This window comes from Fulmarus glacialis, unplaced genomic scaffold, assembly GCF_000690835.1.
Source record: "Fulmarus glacialis isolate BGI_N327 unplaced genomic scaffold, ASM69083v1 scaffold10809, whole genome shotgun sequence".
Classification (NCBI taxonomy): domain Eukaryota; kingdom Metazoa; phylum Chordata; class Aves; order Procellariiformes; family Procellariidae; genus Fulmarus; species Fulmarus glacialis.
Genome location: NW_009231418.1, coordinates 1 through 24176, shown reverse-complemented (window position 1 = coordinate 24176; position 24176 = coordinate 1). Strand labels below are relative to the sequence as shown.

Sequence of the window (24176 nt, the reverse complement as noted above, 5' to 3'; positions counted from 1 at the left end):
GCAGGATCTAGGTGCTCAGGTGGGGAAATTCCAGCTTGCCATACTTCAAGCGGAAAAAAGCCCTAGAAAAGGGACTGGAAAACTGCTCTCATTGGTTTTGTGACTTTGAACAGGACAAATTCTCTCCTGCACCCTGTATGACCGGCCATGTTACACGGCTCAACAGCAACTGGAGCCTATCGAAATTTTGCGTTTCTTTTTATAAGATGCTCTTAAATTTTCCCCAGTCTGCTGCTAACTACAAGTTACACCGAATATTTGAGGGACAGACTGCTTATGCACTTTAAGCCTTCCCACTGCAGATTCTGGCAGCTATCAAGGAGACATCCGGTATCAAAATTTCTTCTGAAATGCTGAGGAACGCTCTGAAAAGCAATAGATGAAGATTCCCAAGTCTCTTTCTCTCTGTAAAGTCTTAAAAGTCAAAATGAACATTGTGGATATCCAAGGAATTTGTGCAAATAAACAATACAAAAAGTGCCTGTGAAAATCAGTTCTCTAGTGGACAATCCTCTTATCCATTGTTTGAATGTGTAAGGAAAACACAGCTAAGAGGGAGATGACATACCATCCAGAACATCTGCTAACATCTCACAGCAAAGAATTAGCAAATCTTTAAGCAACTTCAGTTGCTATAGAAACTATTTCTCCAACACCAGTCTTATTATGTATTTGTATCACTGAGGAAGTATCATTACCGACTTGCTTAATAAAATCAGTGATCTCAGCCAGCATTAATGTATGTGTAATCAGCTCTCCAAAGAGCATAAGGGTAGGTGGGCGGGTTTCCCTGACTACAGAGTCAAATTTGCAAGAGTATTAACCTGAACACTTTTTTTTTCTCTTTCGAGCACAGAATTCTTTCCCCACTTCACATTCTTGGTCTGCAGTGTGAGACAGTGCACAGTTCCTTCTATTTTTGTCTTTGGTCATTTTTCATTAAGCAAAGCACAAGGAAGGTATGGTGGCCCATAAACACTTCATTTCTCTTCCTGCCCCTTGGTGTGTCAGGACAGTGCTGGAATGCAAACTCTTTACACTGAGCTATTTTTTGGAAAATTGTTTTGTTTTTCTCTGCAATATGTCCACTGAGCATTTTAAAGTATAAACCGTATTTTTGAGCCTACGTTAACCTTTGCATAATGTGAGAACTAAAGTTTTCATTAATAAAGACCACAATCAGTGGGCAAGACCCTAAGACTGGATACTTTAAATGAAAGAACCAAATATTTCAGACTCACAGTTATAGATGGTGTCGTGGTTTAACCTGGCAGGCAGCCAAACCCCATGCAGCCTCTCGCTCACCCCCCGCCCCCCAGTGGGATGGGGAGAGAATCGGCACCCCCCCCCAGTGGGATGGGGAGAGAATCGGAAGGGTAAGAGTGAAAAAAACTCGTGGGTTGAGATAAAGACAGTTTAATAAAACAGAAAAGGGAGAATAATAATGATAATGATAGAACATACAAAATGAGTGATGCACAATGCAATTGCTCACCACCCGCGTTGACCGATAACCAAGTAGTGATCGGTACTTCCTGGATCACGCCTACCATTCATATACTGAGCATGATGTCACATGGTATGGAATACCCCGTTGGCCAGCTGGGCTGCCTGTCCTGATTATGTTCCCTCCCATCTTTGTGCACCTAGCTCAGTCGGTAGGGCATGGGAGCTGTCCTTGGACTAGGAAGGCGCTTAGCAACAACTGAAAACATCAGTGTGTAATCAACATTCTTCTCCTACTAAATCTAAAACACAGCACTAGGAAGAAATTTAACCCTATCCCAGCTGAAACAGGACAGATGGGAATCTCGGGATGATGATCCTAGTCTTCAAGGACTACCCACCTTACTGGTGTTTTGAGACAACTTTAAAGAACTTGTGCTGCTCAAAGCTACTGCAATTAAACACCAATTAGGCAGCTGACTTACTGAGCCATCTTAGAAATCCACCAGTTAATGCTTATTGCTCTTTCCTAACAATACTTTGGTGGCTGTGTGCAATGCTCCATCTTAGGATGACCTGATCAGCCTAAGGATAAAGTTAGCAAGGAGTATGAACAAAGTAACTGCTGGGGCTATTTGCAATAACATCCTTGTGAGTATCAACAGGATGAGTCAGTTCTACTGTCCTTCCTCCACAGCACAGCAACTCAAGATTTGTGTAACCTGTTTCATCCCAAAGGAATTCAGAGCGCACGACAAAGTAGCATCCAAAAGTAAAACGTAGCCAACGTGGGACTGGAGCACAAAAGTGCTTTAATATGCAACAATGCTAAAAAAAATCCAGCTTAGGAGGGAAGGTGGAGAAAATCTATTATTGCAAAGGGAAAGGGTGGTCAAAGAGCTCCTACTTGTACTGGAATTCAGCCAACAAAATGCAGCGCAGACTAGGATTTCTTCCACTACCTTTACATATCTAAAAGTTGGCTGTGTAATGTTGAGTTAGACGACCCTGGCTGCTTTCTCAGACAACAGAGAGAAAGAGGCATGTCCAATAGCAAATTCTTTGAACTAGTCTAAACGGAAAATGGAAGTCGATAACATCTCTGGAGATGTCTCTTTCTCTGTGAAGACAGTCTAAGATGACCAACTTAAATTTCGATGTCTAACTTTAGACACCTAAATTAGGAGAGATAATCTAATGTTATCTAATTATCACAGCTGGTTAGGAAGATCGTAAATATACGTCATGCACCCTAAGCCACTGGCTTATCACCTTTTTGACTGCAATGCTCTGCTGTCCTTCAAAGCCTGTAATTTCTTTGTTGATCTTCTCTATAGAAATTGCCCTGCTCCATCCCTTGTGTATGGTATCCAAGTGGTCCCCTATCAGGTTATATGGAAATACTTCAGGATGGATTGAAATATACTGGCTAGTCTCCCCCCATCATAACGTTTTTTAAATGAAAACTGGATTTTGACAAAACTGATTTTGCAGAATTGTTGTACTTCATTGGAAACATTGTAGTTTCCATCAAGAAACCAAAATTAACAATTTCTTGTTGGAGGAATAATTTTTAGTGAGGTATGCTTTTGTCTAACCAGCTAAGAAATTTTGCTCTGTTTAACTTGTGACATCTAATACGAATGCAGTTCTGAGTTAGTACACACTGAGGCACTTAGAACATACTTGCTGTCTATAGGTTCAGGATCTCTCTTTATAGAATAAATGATTGCAAAGTGACTATTTGAATAAGGATTTCTGAAGATCCCCTCTAAGACATTTAAATATCCTTAAATTTGTTGCTAGAATTGAGGGTGGCCCTCCAGAGAGATCTTGCAAACTGCTGTGGTAGGAAGAGGCTCCTGAAGTGAGTCTGCTTGGCTTGTTGCCAGTTCTCATAGATTCTTCCATGCTTCTACCCATCCATGTGACTCATCTCCTAACTTTCACCTCAGAGCCTGAAGGAGTGTTTGAAGCCAAGAGCAGCAGGTCACATCAGGACTGAGTGTTTTCCAGTCCAGGAAAGGCATGGCCAGCTAAGGTTGGCTCCCTCCAGTAATCTCATCCTGACTGTCAGTGACTCATCTTCTCTAGAGCATTCTATCATCTTGGCATCTGGGACATTAGTAGTTAAATGCCCAGGATCTAATTGCCTTTATGTAAAAGAAAAGCTGAAACGTAGACTGTCAGGATTTCAGACTGACAAGGTACATTGAAACACAGAGCAAGTGCCAATCTCCAGTTTGGTTTCTTTCATTCCCCAGTTCTTCCCCACCTTTCAAAAAAGGAAGGTTTTGGTTTTTGATGTTCTAATTTTGGATTCAAAGCTGTTCCCATTCCTCTTGGGCACACGGAAGTGTGCATTTCTTGGGATCTCTGCAGTCCTGTATCTCCTTGTGGAACTGGAGCTTTCCCCTTTGGAAAAGGATGCTCGGACAGTTCATTTCTGTACCTCTCAGACAGAGGTGGTTTTGAAAGAATTCAGACATGCTGGATAGAAATGGGGAGAGACTCTAACAGCAGTCTTTCATGGTCACTAAATATTATCCAGGTTGATGTCTTAACACCAATGCCCCCTCAACCACCACAACACATACACACTTTTCAGCAAAAATGAGACCTTTTGTAGTCACAAGCCAAACTCTGCTGCACTGGTTTGTTGTATGGTGGGTTAATGTCAGGCGCAAACTCTAATACCATTTGCTGAAGGCTCTGTGTGGTTTTTTTTTCAGACAAAACACTAAATCTAATTTATCTCTAAAAACAGTTCTTCACTTCGGTCTTGTAACTGGTGACACTACAAGAATCATTATTTAATACCGTTACCATGTCTCCTGGTTTCCTGTTGGCTGCCAGACCACCATCTGGAAACCCTGTTCTCTACCATCTCTGAAATCAATTTAGCCATTTCATAGCATTAGAAACAAAAAGATGTACTTTGTCAGTTCTTCCTCATCAAAAAAATCACTTGTCTTTCATGGCAAAGATTATATTGCTGTCTCATTAGTTTGCATATTTGGGGGTTTTGTGCCATAATTATGACCCAAAGTCTGGCTTTCTCTCCCATACCTTGCAAAAACCTTCCTGTAAAAATAGACTCACTGAGAAAAACTTTACAGAATGGTCCCATACACTCATTTTAGTCTGATCTCCAGACCTTGCCTAGCAAATTTTGCACAAACAGGATTTTTACTGAAATAATATACTATTGATCAAAATAATGGTATAAGACTATTGCCCTAATGAAGGATGACTCTAGGAGCTAAACACATATGATAGTACAAGTCTGTTGTAAAAATTACCACCCAAAAATCTTTATTAACAAATTATTCCATTTCCTGGAAAACAAACAAGTGTAGGATTCACGTTTTGTTTATCACTGTACTGTTGTTCTGGTGCTGTTACTATCAACCTAGAGCTGCACTGAATCTCTGGGCTGTGTTAACAGGAAAGATGCTGTTAGTAAAGTCTGTATCCCCTGTAGAGGATGATACACATCTCTCTTGGATGAGCACGAGGTGTGTAACAAAAGAGCGTGAATCCCAGAAGAGGGAGGCAGATGTTTTCCTGATGACGTTGCTTTTAGCTTCTTTATTCAAGAGACTTCTCAATTGCCCGAACAATCTCATTATGCAACTTGGTTCTTTCATCCTCATTTGTATGTACCTCTTTGAGTTCATCCAGCCTCATTACAAGCCACGAGGTCACAGAGGAAAAAATTCATGAGGCAGCAGTTACCATTTGAGAAGCATCTAAACAAAACTGCACAAGTCAGAACTCCAAGGGTGGCCTGAGGACCTGCGCAGTGCCTTTGCTGACCGGTATCAAAAGGGCATTTTTGTTCACCATGAGCAGGGACTATAAAACATTCCTACATGTATGAAAAAAAAATAATATTGTAAGAAGGCCCAGTTCCTTTATGGAAAGAATCACAGGCAGGAGGTTCCAATCCCTATCTGAATTTAGCATTTTATAGCACTGCTTTCAGTCACTCATGACATAAGGAGTCTGCTTTGACACACTGCAACTCTTACGCATAGTCTTAGATAAAACCAGGCAGAGAAGAGCCAAATTGTCCTTGCCCTTGTCCCTGAGTCTCTCTTACTGCTGTTTGATACACCAGCAACCAAAGTTCTGATTTCCAAGAAAAATGAAATTTTCAGTAAAGGAGCACATCATTAGAAAACAATCATGCTTGGCAAGTGATCAACATTCAGGATTGGAAAACCAAAGTCCACTCTAGCAAGTTAAACAACACTAGCACCTGAGTCTGGTGTGGTGGGTTGACCTTGGCTGGACGCCAGGTGCCACCAAGCCATTCTATCATTCTCTTCCTCAGCAGGACAGAGGGGGAAGAAAATAAGATGGAAAAAAACCCCCAAACTCGTGGGTCAAGATAAAGGCAGTTTAATAAAGCAAAAGCAAAGGCCACACATGGAAGCAAAGGAAAACAAAAGATGTATTCTCTACTTCCCATCAGCAGGCGATGTCCAGCCACTTCCCGGGAAGTAGGGCTTCAGCATGCATAGCAGCTGCTCTGGAAGACAAGCGTCATAATAACGAATGCCCCGCCTCCTCCTCCTTTCTCTTAGCTTTTATTGCTGAGCGGATGTCATATGGTATGGAATATCCCTTTGGTCAGTTTGGGTCAGCTGTCCTGGCTATGTCCCCTCCCAAGACGTTGCCCATCCCCAGTCTACTGGTGAGAGGGGAATGTTGGAGAGAGAGCCTTGATGCTGTGCCAGCACTGCTCAGCAGTAGCCAAAACACTGGTGTGTTATCAACACCTTTCTAGCTACCGATACAAAGCACAGCACCTATGAGGGCTGCTATGGGGAAAATTAACTCCATCTCAGCCAGACCCAACACACTCTGGCCAGTGATCTGAGGCCATTCTTACTGTTAAATTGTTAACACGATCCTTGGCAGGCTTTTGGTCAGACCAGCAGTACTTTGCCACACAGTTCCTGGCCGCAGTTAGGGGTCAGTTTGGTCAGGCACCATCTCAAGAAATCGTTTGCCTGTGGCTTCATAGTGCTAAGAGAGGTAAGCAGTATGGATAAGGCTCAGCAGTATGGATATGAGCAGCAACCACAATGCCGTTTGGCCTTATGACCAGAAAATGGGCTCTGGCCTCTCTTGTTTACTAGTACAGATATAGCTAGAAAAGAAGTACCTTAGAAATGCGTAAAGCACTTCCCTTATTCCGCTGCAGCCAGGATCTCACTTTGCCCCTGGAGAGGATGAGGGCAGTGACTTAAGAATCTGCATTTTCCTTGTGTACGAAGGGGAAGCACCCCTGTGCCTCTGCAGTGTTACGGGGTCCTGCCTGAGTGTGCCTCAGGCGGGCAGAAATGGGGTCCAGGGCCAGCGGGGGCATTCAGAGAGAAAAAAGGCAAGTTGTTCCCATAAGGTCTTTGCAAACTGAGTTTTCACAAACAAGAGTGGAAGAAAACTAGACTGTTGTCACATCTGACACCAAGGTTGACTCAAGGCACAGAACAAGATACGCTTTCACCTACATTAGAAATAGAGACAGAACCAGCAATCTTAAATAAGCAAACACTGGTCCAAGCTAAGAAGAGCTTAGAGGGAAAAAGTACCTTTGAGGGCGTGAAGCCCTGGCTCATTCCTGTTATTGGGGACCCAGTTCCTTCACACCTCTGAGTCTGCTGATAGCCCCTTAATGGCAGCTCTGGTGTGGTTGTTGGTCTCTTTGCAATAGGCAAGTTACACAAAAGCATAAGTATGTCCCAGGAGGCTTTTCTATTGCCATTCACATCTGGGAAATCTCACATCAGGATTGCACTGTTTGCATATTTGTGTTTCTGGCCAAGAAGAGGAAACCCAGTGTCCTGGTTTCAGCTGGGAGAGAAAAAGCTCAGCTGAGCTAGCTCAGCTGGTAGAGCATGAGACTCTTAATCTCAGGGTTGTGGATTCGAGCCCCATGTTGGATGCCAGAAAAGGACTTTGTGGTTTAACTCCAGCCAGCAACTAAGCCCCACCCAGCCGCTTGCTCATTCCCCCTCAGTGGGATGGGGGAGAGAATCGGAAGGGTAAAAGTGAGAAAACTCGTGGGTTGAGATAAAGACAGGTTAATAGGGAAAGCAAAAGCCACACGCACAAGCAAAGCAAAACAAGGAATTCATTCACTCCTTCCCATCGGCAGGCAGGTGTTCAGCCATCTCCAGGAAAGCAGGGCTCCATCACATGTAACGGTTACTTGGGAAGACAAACGCCATCACTCCGAATGTCCCTCCTTCTTCCCCCAGCTTTATATGCTGAGCATGACATCATATGGTATGGAATATCCCTTTGGTCAGTTGGGGTCAGCTGTCCTGGCTATGCTCCCTCCGAACCTCTCGTGCACCCGGCAGAGCATGGGAAGCTAAAAAGTCCTTGACCAGTGCAAACACCACTCAGCAACAACTAAAACATCAGTGTGTTATCAACCTTATTCTCACACTAAATCCAAAACACAGCACCATACCAGCTACCAGAAAGAAAATTAACTCTATCCCAGCTGAAACCAGGACATCCAGATAGGTAAAGAGACAACAGCGAGACAGGTTTACTACTAGGAGGCACGGGGCCAGGCAAGTGCACTACTGTTTGTAGGGAGAGCTTGCAACATTTGTTTGCTTACAGGCTGCAGACAGATGATACACTTCTCATCAGAAAAAGCCTGTAATTTTTAATCCTTCCACATAGCTAAGAGGAAGGCAAGTTTTCCCTTAAAAAACTGACAATGAAAACTAAAACTTTGGTAAATTAAAATAAAAGTTGACCTTCTGGTTCTGAAACCACTGAAAAAACCCTTCAAAGCCTCACTCAGTACTGTGATGTGATTTAATAGCACTATGTATATCACTCATTAAATAGTTCTGCTAGTGTTAAAAGGAGAGATGAAGAGATAAGTTAGAAAACATGATCATATCTGTTACTTGGTTTTGAAATGGAAATGTCATGGGTAAGGTTTGTTGATTGCCAGATAATCATAGCACGGTGAAAGCTGGACCCAAGGATCCACAATAGAAGTCATGACTGTTAGAGCAGATGTAGCAGTTATGATGGTCGTCATAAGTGAGACAAAAATGCAATTGCTTTTATGCTAGAATGTTTGGTTTTGAGTCAACTGATGGGAGTTTTGCGAAAACTTGTAGCCTTTTATATGATAGCCAATACAAAATTTAGAGCTCTAGGTCCTGGGTTTAGAAATCCCACACCAGGGAGCTGCATCATGAACCCACGAGGAACTGCTGCCTGCCTTAACATCTTCTTAGACTGCAGACGTACTTCTAACGTTGTGTAGGAGTCTCACTAGGTTTCTCTCAACATAAACACAGCCACCATGCTCTGAGGCATAGAGCCTGCTGCAGATTCAGTGAGTACTAAATGAAAGTGACCCTTGAAGCACTGTCCTGCTTTTGGCTGGGATAGAGTTAATTTCCTTCCTAGTAGCTGGTATAGTGCTGTGTTTTGGATTTAGGATGAGAATAATGTTGATAACACAGTGATGTTTTAATTGTTGCTGAGCAGTGCTTACTTTAATACAAGGACTTTTCAGCTTCTCATACTGCCCTGCCAGCAAGAAGGCTGGAGGTGCACAAGAAGCTGGGAGGGGACACAGCCAGGACAGCTGACCCACACTGGCCAAAGGGATATGCCATACCATTTGATGTCATGCTGAACAACCTCATACTGAAAAGAAAAAGGGGGGGGAGTTGGCCAGGGGGGGTGCAGCCACTGCTCGGGAACTGGCTGGGCATTGGTCAGCGGGTGGTGAGCAACTGCATTGTTCATCACTTGTTCTGTATATTCTTTTATCATTATTATTTTCCCTTCCTTTTCTGACCTATTAAATTGTCTTTATCTCAGCCCACGAGTTTTACCTTTTTTCTGATTCTCTGCCCCATCCCACAGCGGGGGGAGGGAGCGAATGGCTGTGTGGTGTTTAGCTGCCGGCCAGGTTAAACCACGACAAGCACAGAGATAGCAGGAAAACCCTGAATCTCGGATTACTGGAAGCTGGGGATATGCCAAGGACTGTTTGCTGCTTGTTCCTAGTCATATGCCAGGGCATCTGCTATGAGCTACTGTTAAAGACAGGATACGGGGCAAGATCAAGCCAAGATCAATCACAAAGCTCTTGGGAAAAAAATCTTGAAAAATCATAGTCAACCTTCATTATAGTCCTTACAGCAGCAAAACCGCCCCGCCCCCCCCCAAATAACCAACTCTTTTGCACAGCAGTCTCATGACTTCCAAGCACTAAGACCAGCACTAATGGCTGCTATGGCCATTCTTGTGTTTTTATGCAAAATGACATCATCCTCCTTGCAGTGGGTCTGAGGAACAACTGCAGCTGGAGGTAGAAGGCTTCTTGGGAGCAGGGCATAAGCAGGAGATGCAACCGTTCTAGTGCTGATCCTCAGATGTAGCTGTGAGCTAGCCTCTGACAGACAAGTAATGGAGCCTCACCACCTGCCTTCCACTCAAACAGATCTTCTCCAGCTACATCTTTCTAAACCAGCTGTGGTAAATTTGGCTTAAGTGGAAAGCACAGATAGCAAGCCTAGGGCAGAGGGCTTTTTGACATCTGTAAATGCGTTATCCCAAAGGATTTGAAGGCAAGGTAATAAAAGTCCATTACCACAGAGATCCTGTAGCAGCACATCTGGAGCTCAGTCATTCTTCAGTAGCAGAAAATCAAGCTAATAAAACTTAAATATTGTTCTTTGACTTTAAATATCATTCAGTGGCTAAAAGCAGATTGTAGGAGCTGGCTGATGAGCTCATCCCAGATCAAGCCAGGATAATGGACAGCTAGGGTGGCTCTTCCCATTACCATCACTTCTCCCTTCTGGATGGCATCAGAGTCCCTCTGGCCTTGGTAACTGGGGTAAGTGGGCAAGGAGAATATCCACCTTGTATTCCCATGAAGGATGGAATTGGTCTATACCATCAGCCCTGCCAGGGCACTGGTGATGGTGTGCAGGTCTCCTAACAGACATGTAGATGCTGAGGAGGGACTTTAGGTGTTAGCAGTATTACACGAGGGCTTTGTAGAGGCCAGTGGTGCCTAGAGAATTAAGTCTAGTCCTTTGGGATCAATTAGCCAAGTTAACTAGAGCATCTGGAGAAATAACATGGGGACACCTGTACTGGTGATTTTGTTTCCAAAAGGTGCTGGTGAATTTGTGATCCACAGCCCTGGAGAACTGCTGAAACAGAGGCAGATTGTTTTCGAGCAGGCTCTGCTTGTTGGAGAGTGCAGGGGACCTGAATTGGTATGTTTGTGGGTAAAAGTACTGGGAAGGGATTAGGCAAAGAGAAATCAGGTATAAAACAGACACAAGGAAAAACAAACTCAGCAGAGCTACTTTCCTTCTCCCATTTTGAGAAACTGAGTGCTTGACCTCCTGATGTCTTCTGTGCTCTGCCATATGGCACAGGCTGATAGAAAGCTTCTGTTTCCCTGGTCACCCTGTTAGGTGGTGAAGGAAAGGATAGGAAAGGAAAGGGGAGTGAAGTTATGACAGCTTAATGAGGCTTCTGCAACACGGTTTGCTGGCGTGTCGAACTGTGTCTTGTAGAGTCTCAGGCTGCATGCTCAGCATCTGCTGGCAAGCGACTGAGGCCAGCATTCGAAATGGATGCTGGAGCTTGGGGACAGGCCATCCATCAACACTTCTGTCCACCTGGAGCCACCAAGCTGCACCATTACTGTATGATGAAACTACAGAAGGAACGAATGGAATAGGAGAGATAAGGAACTGGTCTCCAGTTTCTATACCAGTTTAGGAGAAAAGGAGAAGGAGGAAAAAAGCTTCCAGTGGTAGTTTGCTTTGAAAGAGAGTCTGAGGATTAACACATATCGTTACTGTAAATGCTGGGCTGAAGCCCTTCAGAGCCCAGAGAACATGCCCCCGCACAACACATCTCCCATGGTGTTTTGATTTCAACCTTAATTTGCTCATATAGGCAAGCCCCAGAAATTCTCTGGGTTACTCCGATTATGATCCTTGGACATTTTAGGTGAATATTTATTCCAGCCTACAAAAATGTACCAGTTCAAGAATAAGACTGACTTGCCCTTTGCCATGGTAACTGAGGAGATGGAAAACCAGGGCAGTGTATTTTCCCATACAAAGCATATTACTCATTGTAAGAAAACAGCAATTTGTCAGGCTGCTTTGTTCAGTCATAGGCTAGGCTCAACGGGCCAAATTTTGCACGTAGTTGCCTCCCAAGAGGAGCAAAATGCATGGTTTGGAGCTCTTGTTAAAGAGCTCAGTCATTTCATGTGTTTTAGGTGAAAGAGTAATGAATGGAGGTTTAGGCAGCAGGAAAATGCGGAAATTTATCCAGCTGTTTCAGAAAGGGCTTTTCTTCCTAAAATTGCCCAGAAGTCACACTTTATTTCAAAATACTGTAAGTGCTAACTCTGAAGCCTCTGACACACTCCTCGTTCATTACTAGGTGGCTATTATGAGACCAGGAGCCCTTTCTGCCGACTGTAGGGGTCTCCAGCTATAGAAATTTGACATCTGTTTGATATTATTATTCCATTAGAAGAGTAAATCTTCACTCCCCTGGCTTTCTTGTGGGCTCTGACACATTCCACTTCAGTGACAAATGTCCCTTGAGCTAGCAGTGATTTGACAGGGTGGGAGGCACTCCTGCAGAGGAACTGACAAATTGTTTCCATGAGAAGTTGAAGTACCCTCAGGAAGTAGACAGAATTTCTGCATGAACATCAAGCTGAAAAGGAAACCCCCAAATTGCAAGAGATTTGTGGCAACCCAAAAGGTTCCTTCCCAGATAACTGAATTTGCATATGACATTATAAAATTGCATAAGAAATTACAGCAGACCGAAGATCACAGCAGTTCGTACTCACAGGTTTCCTCACACGTGGAAGCAGGCTATAATAAAGCAGCATGCTCTTGACCTTCTGAACAATTTCTGCTTCCTTTCATAACAGAAGTGAGAGCTCCTACTGGGTTGCATCCAGTCATTCCAGTGGAAATTTGAGACCAAATGAATCTGTTTCATATAAGTTTGCCAAACCCAGGCTGATAGACGGATTATTCACCAGCCCAGAGCTCACAGAGGATCACACTCCAATAACGCTTTAAAGTATGCTGGTGGTCAGGATGATAACATAGGGTAATAGTTCCTTCACTCAGGGATCTCCAAATACTTTACAGATGTGAATGGAGAAGTGCAAAATGGAATTTCCCAGCCCCACTTTGCAGAGAACTTTTTCGGGGCTTACCGTGTTCAAGCAATTCATCCTGGCTAAGAGAAATAGAAAAGCTGGGACAGGGGCCCCAGGAACTTGATTCCCACTACTTGGATGAAAGCATTAGACATGACATCACCTCCTCACAAGATAAGAGTTCATTGTTTTGTGGCTGAGTGTCTTCTCCCTTCAATGTGGACATTAGCTCATGTAAACTAAACATAGGAAAATAACAGCCAATCCTTCCTCTCCAGCCACAAGCACAGAGAAGGCAAATTGTCTTTCTGGCCCTGTCACTGACATTGCAGGAGTAGTGGGTACAATGAGCTTTGCATTTAACACCACAAGCATAAATCTCAGAGCCAAATTTATGATGATTGAGACCATCATCTGGATTCTCATTCCATTGTTCCCGTTCTATCATCAACACCAACACCGCAATACCCCTGTGGTGTCCTGACCAGAAGGAAGTGGGATAGTTTCCTTGAAGGATTAATTAGTGACTACAATCAAAACAAACAAAAACACCACAAACCAACCCTGACAACTCTTAAATCTTTTCTACTTGTAGAGCCTCTTGTGATTTCCTAGTTGTGTTTTACCAGTTTTCTAGCCTGCAAGAATTTCTTCCCCCTAGATAACCCACAAGTTTCTAACATAATACTACATTGTAATCAACTGACATTTCAGTCAAGTTTCTTATCAAATATAAAGAAGCACAAACCAGAGCACAAACACAAAATTCTCTTCTCTGCAGTATCCTTAGGTATTTTTAATCCAACAGGCAGGGCAGTGTTCTTGTGTTCATATTCACAGATACAGGAGCTATAGCACTGACTGATAGAAAGTATCTTTACACAGTAAGTGGGCGACTGCTACTGGGCAGGTTGATGTATTGGCCGACCATCATACGGGACATGTCTACACCATGCTGCTGAACAGCAAAGGAGAGAATCCTGTCCTCACAGCAGCATTGCACAGGGTGCAGCACAATGCTGCACAGAGCCACCACATCAACAGATGCTGAAATTCTCCATGACGCACTCATCCCTCCAAAACTTGGTTCATCAGCTGTGACTGAAGGGTCCTCAGCATTTCAGCCCCTATTTCCCACATCCCTCCACCCGCAGCCAGCTGGGCAGTCAGACCTTACGTAAAGATATGCTTCCCAGTGGATGGGTAGGTGTTGTCATTAGACACTGGACATGATGCCTCCTACCTCAAGGGAGACAAGATGAATTGAGAGCTGATGACACACGTACCACCCACTCCCTTCCATTTAGGCAGGAACACACACACACACACACAGAGCTGGCTGGAGACACAGAAAGAGGGAAGATCAAACCTAGCTCCTTCAGCTGTGAAGAAAAGACCCTACAATGTACAGACAGGCAGCAGCCGATTAATCAGGCACAGACTGCAGCTCTCTTATCAGTATCATCTGCTGCTTTAGGAAAGGCAGAAAAAGCTGCTTAGGAGCTTGGGACTTCGCAAATATTATTTTTTTCCTTAACAGTTGTTCTCACTTATAGTAACCTCTCCAGATAGTCATGGAGATTTTAATGTTTCTTCCTTTTTCAGGAAGAGGAACTTAATGTAGTGCAAGAGGTGCATGTACAGCACTGAGGTTGTGGTTCTGCTCTTCCCATATCAAACTCCCTGATACAGCAGAGACCCTCTATCTCAGCTAGTCACTAAGAATGGAAATATGCTCTTGGTCTGTCCCACCATTAAAAAGACAATGCTTATAATCCTGGCCTTCTCACTCCGCAGACTGAAATGCCAGCAGGGAAGCTCCTATTTTTAACAAAGCGATAGACATCACCATGTGGAGTAACATGCCACTTCCAGTTAGATTATTTCCTTCACAATGATGAAAGCTAGAAACTTCCTTTACAAAATGTAAACAAACCAAAGTTTAGATTCTGCCTATGCTGAATGAGGCTCATAAATGCATGACGGAGGCCAGATACAGCCCACAGGGCATATGTTTGACACCTCTGGCCTATATGGACAGGAAATGGTTATAAATAATCAGTCCCATTTCAGTTCTCTGAAGACAAATATTTTTGACACAGAGTGCTCAAGCACAAAGAGTCATTTGTAGACCACCTAGGAGACTTGCATTTAAATGACCTTTCTTTGCTTGCACGATCAATTATACTAATGTTTATTTCACAAGTTGCAGCATTTGTTCTTAAATGGAAGCAGCCCAGAGGAGCCAAGTACATAATCCCACTTACTTGTTGGTAACTGCCTGCATAAACTCATCAATCAGTTCGTCGTACTGTTTCCCACGAACCCTCTTGTGTTTCAGTCCAATATAGAGTGGATCACTCAGGAGAGCCTAGGACACAAAGCAATCCTGTTCACATCTTCTCTTCCACAGATGAACGGAGATTTATGTCCCAGCCTACCCAGAAAGTTTGCTGTTGTGGTCATACTAATTTTACTTACTATGCAGTGAAGGCCAGCTCACACAGCTCTTCCTGAGCGGAAAGTGTTTCCATAAGAAGCTATGGACCATCTTTTTGTGTAAATAAAGTCGGAAGGATGTAATGCTTCTTGACTGCTGTAGGAAATGGAGCTCTGCATCCCCAGAACAGCTCTACCACAGCTCCCTGCCAAGGTGCCTCACTCCTAGTGAATAAAACTGACCTTGTGTGGGGAGTGCTTACTGTTCAATCTGTTCTTAATTTTGCACTGAGGTTACCAGGAAAGCTGTTGACCATAAACAGCGCTTTGAGCAATGAAGATCGCCTGAAGTAACCTGAAATGACATGTGTCATATAGGCCTTTAGGTGCCAGCCCTGAGCTAACCAGAACAAGTGATGAGATGCCAAAATGTTCCCAAGCCCTGCACCTATCCAGCACTCACCTCCAGTTATCTGCAAGGTATCTGCCTGTCAAGGCAAGATATTTTCATACAACAGATTAGTTTATTTTTTGACTCCTGTTGGGAATAAAAAACCAGGCCATTCCTCCAACCAATACAGCCAGTGTTAAGGCAGGACGCCTAAGCCACCTAAAAAGGACTGGGTCAGCATGGAAACAACACATATTTTGGGAAAAATCACAGGACAAGCAGTGGCAGGAGACAGGTGGGCCAACACCTCTGTGAGTCACTGCAAAGCAACTATACTTCCCTTCCAATTTCAGGAACTGAATCATCGACATAAGAAGGCGACGAGCCATTACAAACCTACTGTCCTGCAGCCATATGGGCCCTAAATATTGGCAGGTATGCTAAAATTAGATCTGTTTTTACAACGGCAGCTGTTTTCCCTTAGAAGGAAAGATGAAAGAGGTTTTCCTCTGAGTTTGATACATTAACTCTTCAGAGCCACAAAACAGAAAGCAGACCCATTTGCATTACTTCACTGATTGCTCTTATAGTGTCATGTGCCCTGGGGCCGATTCATGGAGTATAAAATTCTCCCATAGGCAAGCTGAGAAATGCCAAGCTCTGAAAAAAGACCAATTTGCTGAAAGAGTATACAAAGTATTATGGACTGTCAGAAAGACAAGCTGGGAATTGATGCTAAAAATATAATACGACTGCTATATTTACTCCATTCTACCTGAGGTGCCTGTGTTAGGAACACAGTCACCCTAGGCTCAACATATATTAATAGGCAGAGATGAACAGGATGAATGCCTACAGGAGGTGTCTTATTTCTGCATTGGTAAGAGTTTAGTCGTGGGGCAGGATGCTCGTAGGACGTGCTTAGGGTTGGGTTAAGCTGGGTTTATGCACATGAGAAAGCCATTAAATAAATAAACAAATTATTTATATTGTGAGGAAATATATGGTTTATATTGCTGGAAAACAGCAAGTTCTATATCTTAATCCCAGCTGTGGAATTGGCTTCACAGAATTGTTCCTGGACACACAAGCTACACTTGACCTTGGGCAGAATGAAAGTCCCCAAGACTGACTCTGGGAGTCCCTTTCTTCGACACCATCTGACCCTTGGAGATGCCTAAAAATCTTTGGTGCCACTTTGGATTTTAGTGTCCCCCTGGATGCTGAGATAGAAACAGATGGTCATGCATGGTCAGAGGCTTCCCATGGAAAGGGAAGCACTTACACCCAGGTCCCTCTGGAGGGGAGCTCCAGCTGGGGGGCTCAGAGCATGCTGACCCTTGGTGGTATGCAGACCAGCATGGACAAGAAGGAAGAAATGAAGGAGCCAAAGTAAAGTACAATGCTCTATTGACTGGAAACTCCAAGAAGTGAGAGACTGAGACTTAATTCGTGCTTTAGCCTCAGAGGATCTGAACTTAGAGATCCCACTTTTCAGGAAAGACCGTGGATCAGGCTGAGATGAGCACACCCTATATTCCACAAGTCCATGACAGGCCACTGTGCTAAAGGGATAAAATAATCCTGGGACAAGAGACCAAAGAGGTAATTGGGAATCTCATCCCAGGTGTCATCTGTGGCCACTTATTTTGCTTTCTTTCATTCTTTTCAAGTGTCCAATGTGAGACACTTGATCTGGAGTGAAAGACGTGCAGAAAATCTTGCTTTCCAGTGAGCATAGGCATGCCTGAAAACGTCGGCACTCATTTGTCTTCATACACAAACTCAAAGCTCTTATACCCCAGATTTGTTATTTCTCTCAAGAAACATGTGTTTGGTTTACTTGGGGTCAAGTGAGGCACAAGTACATTTTACAAAAATGGACAAACCCGGGCCATCACAAATAACTATAGGATATTCATTTTAAAAAAGACATCCTCACAGATGTCCATTCTGGCATTGCTAAGATGTTGCACTTCGTCCTTTCTGAGCCAGAGTCATAAGGCAAAAATCTGCAAGCAGATGGAGTCCTCTTGTCTGGTTATCATGTGCAGTAAAGTGTGCAATCTGACAAAACACTGAAATTAATCATTCCCAAACCACCCACCAGGGATTCTCCATTTTCTGGAATACAGTCACCTTTACGCAGACACGAGTATCTGCCTGTTTTCTCACAATTACCAGAGGAAGAATAAATCTGGGACTTCCTGTACAAAATCTTTAAACTCACCTTGCCATGCTGACAACACTCTGAGTCTTCTCACCAGGGGACCATGAGGCTATATAGTGTTTATTTCAGTTCCCCATGAGAGTAAAAGTTTCTTGAGCATCAAACAGGAATGAAACCTGCCCACTTCCCTGCAGTGCTGGTCTAGCCATCATCTCATCTTGGATGTCTCTGGCTTTGACTCCACATTCAGGGAACTGGCCTCAGTTAAGCTTTAATCTCAATTCTTTCCCCCCCCGTCAGATTTATGAAAAACTGTCTTACCTCGTTGTCTGTGCCAACATCCAGCAGGACAGGGAGACACTGTTGTGGGTGAACTCCACCACAAGCTGTGTACAAAGCAAGCTTCCCCACTGGGATACCCATGCCGTAACTTCCTAGATCTCCTAAACCGAGAATCCTCTCTCCATCTGTCACCACGATAGCCTAGAAGGATCAAAAGATACTGTTGCATGGTAGGCTCTAGAAGCAAAACCAGCTCCACTGTCTTCACACTGATGCTATTTTGCAGTTGCATTGTGCAATAGATATTTGCTCCTTCTACATGATACCATGTTAATTAGCTGTTAGCGATAGAGGGCTGTTCATTTTTGGGGATAGAGATAATGTGGTTGATGGGTAGCTGCTCGCAGTGTGGGAGAGCAGCAGCTCTGCTTGCCAACACTTCAATTCACTTGCAGCAGAGCCCAACCAGCATGGCTTTTTGTGCTGTATCACAAGAAGCATCACAAAAGAGATCTGGCCTTGATTTTTCCTCTCTTTTTCTGGAAAAAGAGCTCTGTACAAAAGTGTTTGTGCTTATGAAGTGCACCTGCGTAAGTAACAAGCTCATGTCTTCACCCTGCTGTAGAGTAGCTGTGGAGCAGCCAACATCAGAATATCAAATCAAAACTCATTATAACTGGGTCACTTTGCCTCTGGTCCCCCTGACTGCAAGGCAGGCAGGCAGACAGAAGCCATCAGCACAGGCAGCAGCGTGGACTGAGGAGAGGTCCCCACACTATGTATTTAATATTAGACCTTTTTTCCCACCCAGTTGTGAGTTAAAAAATTGCTATTTAACTCTTTGTGCAATTGGCCTTTTGCATTTCAGCAATACTGTAATGTGCTACCTCACCAAAATCTCTGATCCTTAATTTTATTTTTTTCTTGTTATTGTATCATTTCTTTGTGACAAGAAGGGAAATAAAAGCCTGCTTAATATTGTCCAAATTAGAAGCCTAAAGTTGAGCTGTTCAACCCACACTGTACATCACTGAGACCTTAGGAAGCAAATGACCAAGCAGATCTAATTAAAGTTCCCAATTTTTAGGTTAACTACTCCGTTTGTCGGTTTTGTCCCCAGGGTCAGGCATTCTTTGGGGCAGTTCTGAAATCCAGTAAGAACAGGAATATACTGGAGTCCAGTCCCACTGGGGGAGAAAAGCTGTAAATACAATAATAAACTTCAACTTTCAGCACCGTCCCAGCACTTGAGAGAACAGAGCGCTCACATCAAATGGTTTATCAGACTGCAGGGGACTGAAGTGCACAGTCTAGCTTGGATTTCAAAGGAGAAGACCGCAGAGAAGTTCTTTATTTGCTGATCTGCAAAGTTAAGGCTAAACTTAGGACACAGGACATACATAGGCGTGTGCTTTAGTAAGAAATAAGAGAATGGGAGGTTATAAGCTATCTCAATAGCTGTACTTCCTTGGGGGGGGATAATAAAGATGCATTGGTTTATTGCTGCGATGGAGACGCATTTCGTTGTTTAGGAATGGAATAAACCTCTTGCTGCACTTTCCTATTTCAGGAAGAATCATATTCATCTGTTTCAGTGTCCTTTCTTATTCAACATAAACTATATACACACCCCAAGGCTATTTTCTCCCTCAACCTAAACCACTGTTTGTAACGGCAGAGCAGAATTACATTACATTGCATAGTTCGGGAATAAGCCTGAGGAGAAACTACAGATACAGAGGACACATGCATCTCTTCTGCCTTTTACACCTATTTTGCCCTCTAGCAAAAAAAACCCCTCTGGTAGTTTGAGGCTTGATACATTCCAGGGTTGTAATGCACACAATAATGGTGACAACCAATATGTAATAGGTATTATTTTGAAATGGTCCTCCTCTCTGTAGAATATTGTCGTTGTGCTGTTGCCACTTTCTTGTCACTAGGAGTTCGAATTCCTAAAAGTGATCCTTCAATGAAAAATCTATTAAAACTAAAAGGACTATACACCTATCCTTAGGCTAGAGATTGGACAATCCCCGACATGGGAAATTCAGCCATGGCAGTGATACACTTATCCACCTCCATTTTTTAATGTTTTCCTATTTGTTTTTCCTTCTGAGGCAATGTGAAGTGTTAGCGATGGGAAAGTCTCTTTTCGGGTGGGCTCCATCTGTTTCTGGGTGTGCGCTCACTCCTTTGCTACACCCAGAGGATTCAATTGGGACTGGAAGGCAGTAATGGGAATGGGGAAAGCGGCAAGCATATGCACTGCTACAGGTTTATCCTGAAATGGATGCAAATTATATGAAAAGGAGTTAAAATCCTAACTATGCAGAGAATATGTTTTGTTTTTTTTTTAAATAATTAAATTCTAATGAATCAAAGTATTTCTCTGGAGCACAGATCCCCTTTCATCCAAACAAGGAAGTATTATCAGGCAAGCCTAAAAACTTCTTGAAAGCACTTAGATATCCATCAGAGAGAGAAAATTTCTTCAGCCTTAGATGTGCTGCACTCTATAGGTTCCAAAGCTCCTCAAGGGAACACTGAAAAATACAGGAGAACAGAAAATACAGCACGGGAGACATTCATTGCTGTCTGTATCAGAGAGGGGAAACTGGATTCACATCTGTTTGTGGCTCTTCAGATTAGAAAAACACCGAAAAAAAGCGCAAAGTTTCAGTGGGTACCTGATACACAAGCACATTAAAGTAATGTTTTTAATTGCTGACATTCATGTGATCAGAACTCAACAAACAGGACATTAATCTCTGGCTGAGCAGGACAGACTCTTCTAACTGAACCACTGGTTTAACAATTAGGAACCTGTTTTCTACTTCCAGCTGTGCTACAAATTTTCTTGATGACTCCAGTCAAGTCTTTGGCTAAAGGTTAGGTGTGCAGTTTAAGCCAATCATCTAACTGGTTTCTAAACTTCGTTGACAGCTGATGGGGAGAGACAGAAACCTCCAGAGTGCATCTCCTCCCTCCAGCAGCTGTTTTGGGAAGGGATGAAAGGGGTATTTCTCTTTGAAGATGCTCATCTCCCTCTTCCTTGATCACTGCAGAAGTACTCACAAGTTGAGATTAGGCACTGAGTCTTCAGGCAGCTGATGTTAACTGAGATGACTCTGGACCACAGGCTGTATCCAGTCAGCTGCTGTAGGTAGCTAGCCCCGTTTTGCAATGCCTAAGTAGGAGACGTCTGGCCCAGCAGAGTGATCCAGAGCACTACGCTGATCTCCAAGCTGCCGAGGCAATGCAGAGAGACAAGTGCCACTGTTGGCATTCCAACTTCTCTGTATTGATTGCACGAGGTCAACCTTTCTAGGATGAACTAATGCTCTGCCTTGAGTGCACCAACAGAAAACACTACATGGAAGGATGAGTCTGAACAGCCCTGTATAGCAGTAATCCTGACGGGGATTCAAGATGCTGAGTGCACTTCTCAGGGTGAACATCCTATGCAAGGAGGGAGGGAAGTAAGGTAGGAAGGCCAGTTCAGTAGCTTGCAGGACAGCATACTTGTCTAGGAACAGGAGATACGGTTTCTATATTACCCTCCCTTTGAGGTAATTTGAACCCATAGCTGTCATTCCCCAGGATGACACCCTACCACAACACTATCCTGTATGATTCTCTGCATTCCTCCTGCTCTAGTTGGGCCATCATACAGAAAGGAGTACAAGATTAAGGAACCAGAGAGAAAATTAGCAAGGGGAGGCACTGATGAGGGCAATCGACATTTTATCCAGTGTTTCTTCAGGGCAGGATTCATTAGCCACCCTGGAAGAGACACAAAAAACCACACTCCCACATGGGTATGCTCAGAAATGGCTGCTTCTCACTCATTCTGCTTCCAGTGCTCTGATTCTTTCAGAGCAGCCCAGCTTCAACAGGAGGGGTGGAGGTGGGGCACATCGGAGCTTGGCAGAGGCTTTGCTAAGCTAAGCAGAGCACCCTTCCAGCCCTTCCAGGCAGAGGATGCAGGCCTACGACCCAGATTTCCCATTTCCACAGTAAATGCTGTTGCCGTGAACCTCTAAGGAGCCACAAAGCAAAAGGTGGGGCAGCATCTCCAGGTATTTCTTCACTGTCTTTAATGGGACTTACTCTCGTTGGTGTTCAGTGTGGTCCAAGCCTATTCAAAAAACTGGGTCCCTCCAGGGACTTAGGTGAAGTCCAGGTGCCTCCCTATTTATCTAAAAATCTCAAGTGTTCCAGTGCCTAGCAGTTCAGGCATGGAGAAGTCTGTACAAACACACAGGGAACACTGTGGTCCAAAACAGCGATACTGATGAAATTAGCTGCCTTTGTAGTCTGGCAAACCTGGATAGTAGATAGTCTGAATCTCTTCCATGGACCACTGCCCTTCCTATGGTCTGTTTTGGGTGCCAGAGGAGACTGTTTCAACAACAGTCTCTAATCTTCCTGTGCCAGTTTCCCCATCTGCAAAAACATCTCTATTAGCCATAATGACTTCTGCTCACAGTCCTGAGTCAGAAACAAATGGAAATACTGAGATCTTTGGACAGAGCAAGGACAAAGTATCTAGTTTGCATCTGTTCTCCATGGTTCCAAAGACAAGGTTATAGGAATATGATTACTTTTTCTGGAAACATGTTAAATCCCTTTTTTTTTCCTTAGAAATGGAAAATGCTTGCAAGATTTTCTCAGTTGCCAAACCTTTGTTCCTGGAAGAATCAGCTAACTGATAGGGGACCAAAGCTCTGTCAATAGCCAGGGAAATTCCCAGGCACATGTACTTTCAGACTGATGGAAGGAGGTGACTGGCAAGACCTGTTTTAAGTGTTGACTTTATTTCAAGCCGGGGACTTGCCCAGCCCCGAGCTCTAGTGAAAAACACTTCACGAGATCACTTTTTGGGTGGAGTGTCAGTAATATTTTCAGCTGCTGGATATCAAACATTATTTGCAGAGTTGTCAGTGTTCTGGATGCTGCATGACTCATTGGATTTGGGAAGGAGTCCTAGAAGCAAGTCAGCTACAGAGATATCTTAAAGAGCTTTGGTATATCTAACAAGTTGCGAGTTAGCCACAGAATTCTTCAATACACATATCTTACTTCTTCGCTAGGACCTCTATTTTGTACGAATTTATTATCATGCATGCACTTTTTATTGCCCGAGGTTCTGCTACTTTTGATAAAGATGTTCTTGACCACACACACACGTAAGAGAGTCTCTGAAGTCCAACGACTAGCCTGGAAACTCTCTGAGGAAGGGAATATTTCTTAGCTTGTCCTTTTAAATAGGCAATTCTGTAAATAATGCCAAGCAGTTCCATTTAATATCCCATTTTCCACGCAACTCCCTGTAATTTCCCAGTCCACAGATTACATGCCACATACCTTAATATTTTCTTCAGGCCAAGAGTTTAGCATTGTTGCAATATGGCCTTTATCATGGATGGTGATAAACAACCCCCTAAGAATAGAAAAAAAAAGAAGAAAAAGAAGCCTTGTCAGAAAAGTAATAACTCCAAGATAAAATAAAACTGGTGAAACTTGAAAATGCAGGGAAATGAGCTACTGAGCACAAACCCAGGCTATTCACTGCCATGGAAATGAGACCTCAAGGGACTGCTAATAACAAGTTTAGTTCTCATTTCAAAACCCCAAGGCTCAAGATCTTTAATGGCAACTTCAGTCAACAGCCACTGGTGTTGCACATTTCACCCTTGTGAAACATCTTTGTTTCGGGGGGCAAACTCTGCTTTAGTGCAGAAGAGCTTTCTAGTCAAAATAACTCTGATAAATGCAGGGGAGGCTGATGTTTTACCTTAAACCTTGTTACACATTCTTTCCCGGGGAGCTTATTGGTGGCAGTTCAAACAGTGAAAGCATGATCCTTCTCACCCAGCTACCAATGTTGACAATGTGGATGGCTATTGCAGAGGTAGACATTTTGGGATCCCTCTCTAGTCAACAGAGCTCCAACCAGATGCAATTAGATCAATATTTGCCATGGCATTTGCTTTGACCAAGCCAAACCTGCCCTTGCAACACCATTTTCCCCACTGAATATCTGACCCCACTTTTTGACACTGGCGTTCACCAAATGAAAACCACCAAAAATTATTAAGAAGTGAAACAGAAAATTAAATGTTTGGATGAAACCTCAATGTGAAGTATTTGCATGGACAATAGCACACCTGATTGTACTACAGCTAATCACTTCTCATAGAATCATAGAATCATTAAGG

General features: G+C 43.5%; 1 protein-coding gene across 1 annotated transcript in view; it reads right to left on the bottom strand.

Moving 5' to 3' along the window:
• Positions 1-23398, bottom strand: part of ME3 (malic enzyme 3, NADP(+)-dependent, mitochondrial) — a gene marked incomplete at its 5' end in the record, with an annotated part of 44289 nt that extends 20891 nt beyond the window's left edge. Inside the window, 3 exons of the mRNA XM_009584568.1 lie at positions 14938-15041; positions 17992-18153; positions 23323-23398. Coding sequence (XP_009582863.1) covers positions 14938-15041; positions 17992-18153; positions 23323-23398 — 342 coding nt within the window. The remainder of the gene's footprint in view (positions 1-14937; positions 15042-17991; positions 18154-23322) is intronic.
• Between the last annotated feature and the right edge of the window lie 778 nt (positions 23399-24176).